Here is an 8,195-nt window from a genome sequence, read left to right as displayed (position 1 = left end):
GTCCCAGTTATCAGGGACCCCCGTGTACACCGTCCCAGTTATCAGGGACACCCGTGTACACTGTCCCAGTTATCAGGGACCGCCGTGTACACTGTTCCAGTTACCAGGGACCCCTGTGCACACTGTTCCAGTTAACAGGAACCCCTGTGTATACTGACCCAGTTATCAGCAACCCCTGTGTATACTGACCCAGTTATCAGGAACTCCTGTGTATACTGACCCAGTTATCAGGAACTCCTGTGTATACTGACCCAGTTATCAGGAACTCCTGTGTATACTGACCCAGTTATCAGGAACTCCTGTGTATACTGACCCAGTTATCAGGAACTCCTGTGTATACTGACCCAGTTATCAGGAACTCCTGTGTATACTGACCCAGTTATCAGGAACTCCTGTGTATACTGACCCAGTTATCAGGAACTCCTGTGTATACTGACCCAGTTATCAGGAACTCCTGTGTATACTGACCCAGTTATCAGGAACTCCTGTGTATACTGACCCAGTTATCAGGAACTCCTGTGTATACTGACCCAGTTATCAGGAACTCCTGTGTATACTGACCCAGTTATCAGGAACTCCTGTGTATACTGACCCAGTTATCAGGAACTCCTGTGTATACTGACCCAGTTATCAGGGTCTCCCGTGCACACTGTCCCAGTTATCAGGCACCCCCGTGTAAACTGTGCCAGTTATCAGGAACCCCTTGTGTACACTTCCCAGTTATCAGGGAACGCCGTGCACACTGTCCCAGTCATCAGGAACCCCTGTGAACACTGTCCCAGTTATCAGGGACCCCCGTGTACACCGTCCCAGTTATCAGGGACACCCGTGTACACTGTCCCAGTTATCAGGGACCCCCTTGCACACTGTCCCAGTTATCAGGGACCCCCTTGCACACTGTCCCAGTTATCAGGACCGCGCGCCCACCCTGTCCCAGTTATCAGGAACCCCTGTGTACACTGTCCCAGTTATCAGGAACACCTGTGAACACTCTCGCAGTTATCAGGGACCCCCGTGTACATCGTCCCAGTTATCAGGGACCCCTGTGTACACTGTCCCAGTTATCAGGAACCCGCATGCACACTGTCCCAGTTATCAGGGTCCCCCGTGTACACTGTCCCACTTATCAGGAACCCGCGTGCACTCTGTCCCAGTTATCAGGGACCCCCGTGTACACTGTCCCAGTTATCAGGGACCCCCGTGTACACTGTTCCAGTTATCAGGAACCCGCATGCACACTGTCCCAGTTATCAGGGACCCCCGTGTACACTGTCCCAGTTATCAGGGTCCCCTGTGTACACTGTCCCACTTATCAGGAACCCGCGTGCACCCTGTCGTAGTTATCAGGGACCCCAGTGCACACTGTCCCATTATCAGGGACACACGTGTACACTGTCCCAGTTATCAGGGACCCCCGTGTACACTGTCCCCGTTATCAGGAACCCGCGTGCACACTGACCCAGTTATCAGGGATCCCCGTGCACCCTGTCCCAGTTACCAGGAACCCGCATGCACCCTGTCCCAGTTATCAGGGTCCTCCGTGTACACTGTCCCACTCTTCAGGAACCCGCGTGCACTCTGTCCCAGTTATCAGGGACACCTGTGCACACTGTCCCAGTTATCAGGGACCCCCGTGTACACTGACCCAGTTATCAGGGATTCCCGTGCACACTGTCCCTGTTACCATGGAGTACGCTGTCCCAGTTATCAGGAACCCCTGTGCATACTGACCCAGTTATCAGGAACCACTTTGTACACTGTCCCAGTTATCAGGAACCCCTGTGTATACTGACCCAGTTATCAGGGTCTCCCGTGCACGTAGTCCCAGTTATCAGGAACCCGAGCGAACACTGTCCCAGTTATTAGGAACCCCTTGTGTACACTGTCCCAGTTATCAGGGAATGCCATGCACACTGTCCCAGTTATCAGGACCCCCTGTGAACACTGTCCCAGTTATCAAGGACCCCCATGTACACCGTCCCAGGTATCAAGGAGGCCCCGTGTACACTGTCCCAGTTATCAGGGTCCCCCGTGTACACTGTCCCAGTTATCAGGAACCCGCGTGCACTCTGTTCCAGTTATCAGGGACTCCCGTGCACGCTGTCCCAGTTATAAGGAACCCCTGTGTACACTGTCCCAGTTATCAGGGACCCCCCCTGTGTACACTGTCCCAGTTATCAGGGACCCCCCGTGTACACTGTCCCAGTTATCAGGAACCCGCATGCACACTGACCCTGTTATCAGAGACCCCCGTGCACACTGTCCCTGTTACCATGGACACCCGTGTACGCTATCCCAATTATCAGGAACCCCTGTGTATACTGACCCAGTTATCAGGGCCCCTTGTGTATACTGACCCAGTTATCAGGAACCCCTGTGTATACTGACCCAGTTATCAGGCACCCCCTTGTACACTGTCCCAGTTATCAGGAACCCGAGCGATCCCTGCCCCAGTTATCAGGCACCCCCGTGTACACTGTCGCAGTTATCAGGGACCCCCATGTACACTGTCCCAATTATCAGGAACATGCGTGCACACTGTCCCAGTTATCAGGGACCCCCGTGTACACCATCCCGGTGATGGTTATCAGAGACTCTGTGTACACCATCCCAGTGACGGTTTATCGGAGACTCCGTGTACACTGTACCAGTTATCAGGGACCCCCGTGTACACTGTCCCAGTTATCAGGGACCCCCGTGTACACTGTCCCAGTTATCAGAAACCCCCGTGTACACTGTCCCAGTTATCAGAAACCCCCGTATACACTGTCCCAGTTGTCCGGAACCTACGTGTACACTGTCCCAGTTATCAGGAACCCGCATGCACACTGTCCCAGTTATCAGGGTCCCCCGTGTACACTGTCCCACTTATCAGGAACCAGCGTGCACTCTGTCCCAGTTATCAGGGACCCCCGTGTACACTGTTCCAGTTATCAGGAACCCACATGCACACTTTCCCAGTTATCAGGGACCCCCGTGTACACTGTCCCATTATCAGGGACACCCGTGTACACTGTCCCACTTATCAGGAACCCGCGCGCACCCTGTCCCAGTATTCAGGAACACCTGTGAACACTGTCCCAGTTATCAGGGAACCCCGTGTACACTGTCCCAGTTATCAGGGAACCCCGTGTACACTGTCCCAGGTATCAAGGAGGCCCTGTGTACACTGTCCCAGTTATCAGAGACCCCTGTGTACACTGTCCCAGTTGTCAGGAACCTCCGTGTACACTGTCCCAGTTATCAGGAACCCCTGTGTACATTGTCCCAGTTATCGGGAACCCCCGTGTCCACTGTCCCAGTTGTCAGGAATCCGCGTGCACTCTGTCCCAGTTATCAGGGACACCCGTGCACACTGTCCCTGTTACCATGGACACCCGAGTACGCTGTCCCAGTTATCAGGAACCCCTGTGTATACTGACCCAGTTATCAGGAACCACTTTGTACACTGTCCCAGTTATCAGGAACCCCTGTGTACACCGTCCCAGTTATCAGGAACCCCTGTTTATACTGACCCAGTTATCAGGAACCCCTGTGTATACTGACCCAGTTATCAGGAACCCCTGTGTATACTGACCCAGTTATCAGGTCTCCCTTGCACGTTGTCCCAGTTATCAGGAACCCGAGCGAACACTGTCCCAGTTATCAGGAACCCCTTGTGTACACTGTCCCAGTTATCAGGGAATGCCGTGCACACTGTCCCAGTTACCAGGAACCCCTGTGAACACTGTCCCAGTTATCAGGGTCCCCCGTGTACATTGTCCCAGTTATCAGGAACCCCTGTGTACACTGTCCCAGTTATCAGGAACCCCTGTGTATACTGACCCAGTTATCAGGGTCTCCCGTGCACGTTGTCCCAGTTATCAGGAACCCGAGTGAACACTGTCCCAGTTATCAGGAACCCCTTGTGTACACTGTCCCAGTTATCAGGGAATGCCGTGCACACTGTCCCAGTTATCAGGAACCCCGTGTTCACTGTCCCAGGTATCAAGGAGGCCCCGTGTACGCTGTCCCAGTTATCAGGGACCCCTGTGTACACTGTCCCAGTTATCAGGGACCCCCGTGTACACTGTCCCAGTTATCAGGAACCCCATGTACACTGTCCCAGTTATCAGGAACCCCGTGTTCACTGTCCCAGGTATCAAGGAGGCCCCGTGTACGCTGTCCCAGTTATCATGGACCCCTGTGTACACTGTCCCAGTTGTCAGGAACCTCCGTGTACACTGTCCCAGTTATCAGGGATCCCCATGTACACTGTCCCAGGTATCAAGGAGGCCCCGTGTACGCTGTCCCAGTTATCAGGGACCCCTGTGTACACATTCCCAGTTGTCAGGAACCCCTGTGTACATTGTCCCAGTTATCAGGGACTCCTGTGTACACTGTCCTAGTTATCAGGGTCTCCAGTGCACGCTGTCCCAGTTATCAGGCACCCCCGTGTAAACTGTCCCAGTAATCAGGAACCCCTTGTGTACACTGTCCCAGTTATCAGGGAACGCCGTGCACACTGTCCCAGTCATCAGGAACCCCTGTGTACACTGTCCCAGTTATCAGGGACCCCCGTGTACACTGTCCCAGTTATCAGGAACCCGCATGCACACTGTCCCAGTTATCAGGGACACCGTGTACACTGTCCCAGTTATCAGGGAACCCCGTGTACACTGTCCCAGGTATCAAGGAGGCCCTGTGTACACTGTCCCAGTTATCAGAGACCCCTGTGTACACTGTCCCAGTTGTCAGGAACCTCCTGTACACTGTCCCAGTTATCAGGAACCCCCGTGTACATTGTCCCAGTTATCGGGAACCCCCGTGTCCACTGTCCCAGATGTCAGGAACCTCCGTGTACACTGTCCCAATTATCAGGGTCCCCTGTTTACACTGTCCCAATTATCAGGGACCCCCGTGCACACTGTCCCAGTTATCAGGAACCCGCGCCCACCCTGATACCTGTGAACACTGTCCCAGTTATCAGGGAACCCCGTGTACACTGTCCCAGTTATCAGGGAACCCCGTGTACACTGTCCCAGGTATCAGGGAACCCCGTGTACACTGTCCCAGTTATCAGGAAGCCTTGTGTACATTGTCCCAGTTATCAGGAACCCCTGTGCACACTGTCCCAGTTATCAGGAACCCTTGTGTATACTGACCCTGTTATCAGGGACCCCGTGTACGCTGTCCCAGTTATCAGGGACCCCCGTGTACACTGTCCCCCTTATCCGGAACCTGCGTGCACACTGACCCAGTTATCAGGGATCCCGATGCACACTGTCCCTGTTACCATGGACACCCGTGTACGCTGTCCCAATTATCAGGAACCCCTGTGTATACTGACCCAGTTATCAGGGCCCCTTGGGTATACTGACCCAGTTATCAGGAACCCCTGTGTATACTGACCCAGTTATCAGGGTCTCCCCTGCACGCTGTCCCAGTTATCAGGAACCCCTGTATACACTGTCCCAGTTATCAGGAACCCGAGTGAACCCTGCCCCAGTTATCAGGCACCCCCCGTGTACACTGTCGCAGTTATCAGGGAACGCCGTGCACACTGTCCCAGTTATCAGGGACCCCCGTGCACACTGTCCCAGTTATCAGGAACATGCGTGCACACTGTCCCAGTTATCAGGGACCCCCGTGTACACCATCCCGGTGATGGTTATCTGAGACTCTGTGTACACCGTCCCGGTGACGGTTTATCTGAGACCCTGTGTACACCGTCCCGGTGACGGTTTATCTGAGACTCTGTGTACACCGTCCCGGTGACGGTTTATCTGAGTCTCCGTGTTCACCGTCCCGGTGACGGTTTATCTGAGACTCCGTGTTCACCGTCCCGGTGACGGTTATCCGGGACTCGGTGTACACCATCCCAGTGACGGTTTATCCGAGACTCTGTGTACACCGTCCTGGTTACGGTTTATCCGAGACTCCGTGTACACTGTCCCGGTGACGGTTATCTGAGACTCCGTGTGCACCCTCCCGGTGACGGTTTATCCGGGACTCCATGTACACCGTCCCGGTGACGGTTTATCCGAGACTCCGTGTACACCGTTCCGGTGACGGTTTATCCGAGACTCCGTGTACACTGTCCCGGTGACGGTTTATCCAAGACTCTGTGTACACCGTCCCGGTGACGGAGTATCCGCGACTCAGTGTACACTGTCCTGGTGACAGTTTATCCAAGACTCCGTGTACACCATCCCGGTGACGGTTTATCCGAGACTCCATGTACACCATCCCGGTGACGGTTATCCGAGTCTCCGTGTACACTGTCCCGGTGATGGTCTATCCGAGACTCCGTGTACACTGTCCCGGTGACGGTTATCTGAGACTCTGTGTACACCGTCCCGGTGACGGTTTATCCGAGACTCCATGTACACCGTCCCAGTGACGGTTATCCGAGACTCCGTGTACACCGTCCCGGTGACAGTTATCTGAGACTCTGTGTACACCATCCCGGTTGACGGTTATCTGAGACTCTGTGTACACCGTCCCGGTGACGGTTTATCCGAGACTCCGTGTACACCGTCCCGGTGACGGTTTATCGGAGACTCAGTGTACTACGATCCGATGACGGTTTATCCGAGACTCCGTGTACACCGTCCCGGTGACGGTTATCTGAGACTCTGTGTACACCGTCCCGGTGACGGTTATCTGAGACTCCGTGTACACCGTCCCGGTAACGGTTATCCGAGACTCTGTGTACACCGACCCGATGACGGTTATCCGAGACTCCGTGTACACCGTCCCGGAGACGTTTATCCAGGACTCCGTGTACCCCGTCCCGGTGACGGTTATCTGAGACTCTGTGTACACCATCCCGGTGACGGTTATCTGAGACTCTGTGTACACCGTCCCGCTGACGGTTTATCCGAGACTCCGTGTACACCGTCCCGGTGACGGTTTATCCGAGACTCCGTGTACACTGTCCCGGTGACGGTTTATCTGAGAGTCCGTGTACACCGTCCCAGTGACGGTTATCTGAGACTCTGTGTACACCGTCCCGGTGACGGTTATCTGAGACTCTGTGTACATCGTCCTGGTGACGGTTATCTGAGACTCTGTGTGCACCGTCCCGGTGACGGTTATCCGAGACTCTGTGTGCACCGTCCCGGTGATGGTTATCCGAGACTCTGTGTGCACCGTCGCGGTGACGGTTATCTGAGACTCTGTGTACATCGTCCTAGTGACGGTTATCTGAGACTCTGTGTACACTGTCCCGGTGACGGTTATCTGAGACTCTGTGTACATCGTCCCGGTGACGGTTATCTGAGACTCTGTGTACACTGTCCCGGTGACGGTTATCTGAGACTCCGTGTACACCGTCCCGGTAACGGTTATCCGAGACTCCGTGTACACCGTCCCGGTGACGGTTATCCGAGACTCTGTGTACACTGTCCCGGTGACGGTTATCTGAGACTCTGTGTACACTGTCCCGGTGACGGTTATCTGAGACTCTGTGCACACCGTCCCGGTGACGGTTATCTGAGACTCCGTGTACACCGTCCTGGTGACGGTTATCCGAGACTCTGTGCACACTGTCCCGGTGACGGTTATCTGAGACTCTGTGCACACCGTCCTGGTGACGGTTATCCGAGACTCTGTGTACACCGTCCCGGTGACGGTTATCCGAGACTCCGTGTACCCCGTCCCGGTGACGTTATCCAGGACTCCCTTTCACTGTGTGCTCTCCCACTGCGCCTGGCATTAATTATGCTCCGACCTGTTTTGTTCTGAGCTCTCAGTGCCCAGAGAAACTGCTGCTGCGATCGGAGGATGCTGTTCCTATCGATCCATCAGCTCTCGATGTGTTAGATAACCAGCAGGGGAGCACATGCACTATTAGTCCAAACTGTCAGCTGCCTAAAACTTCCCTTGGGATATTACCTCGATCGGCCCCCTTCCTTCCAATCCCCATGACTATTTCCTACACTCCCACTCACCCTCCCTTTCTGCCTTTTCCCCATCAATTGCGTCTCTATCTTTTCTGCACTGCATAACTCTTTGACTGTCTTCATCGATTTCTCCATCTCTCTCTCTCTCTGTTTCGTTCTGTTTCCCCTCACTCCTAACTCTTTCTTTCTCTCTCTCCTCCTCTATTCTCCCTCACTCCAATCTATGTCTCTCTCTCTCTCACTCTCCTCTCTATCTTTCTCTCTCTGTGCCCTATCTGTCTCTAAAACTTACTCCATCCCTCCCGCTAA

At 54.2% G+C, this 8,195-nt stretch overlaps 2 protein-coding genes across 2 annotated transcripts in view; both read right to left on the bottom strand.

Annotated features, from left to right (window-relative positions):
• lsr (lipolysis stimulated lipoprotein receptor) overlaps positions 1-5,859 on the bottom strand; it is a 133,709-nt gene extending 127,850 nt beyond the window's left edge. Inside the window, exon 1 of the mRNA XM_043683309.1 lies at positions 5,784-5,859. Within this exon, the coding sequence (XP_043539244.1) occupies positions 5,784-5,859 (76 nt within the window). The remainder of the gene's footprint in view (positions 1-5,783) is intronic.
• A 999-nt stretch (positions 5,860-6,858) lies between these two features.
• The window catches only part of LOC122544231 (protein capicua homolog), a 39,775-nt gene continuing 38,438 nt past the window's right edge, over positions 6,859-8,195 (bottom strand). The window contains exon 4 of the mRNA XM_043683308.1: positions 6,859-7,592. Coding sequence (XP_043539243.1) covers positions 6,859-7,592 — 734 coding nt within the window. The remainder of the gene's footprint in view (positions 7,593-8,195) is intronic.

Source organism: Chiloscyllium plagiosum, chromosome 47, assembly GCF_004010195.1.
Source record: "Chiloscyllium plagiosum isolate BGI_BamShark_2017 chromosome 47, ASM401019v2, whole genome shotgun sequence".
NCBI classification, from domain to species: Eukaryota; Metazoa; Chordata; class Chondrichthyes; order Orectolobiformes; family Hemiscylliidae; genus Chiloscyllium; species Chiloscyllium plagiosum.
The sequence above is the reverse complement of the archived record's forward strand: the minus strand, read 5'-3'. Positions and strand labels throughout refer to the sequence as shown.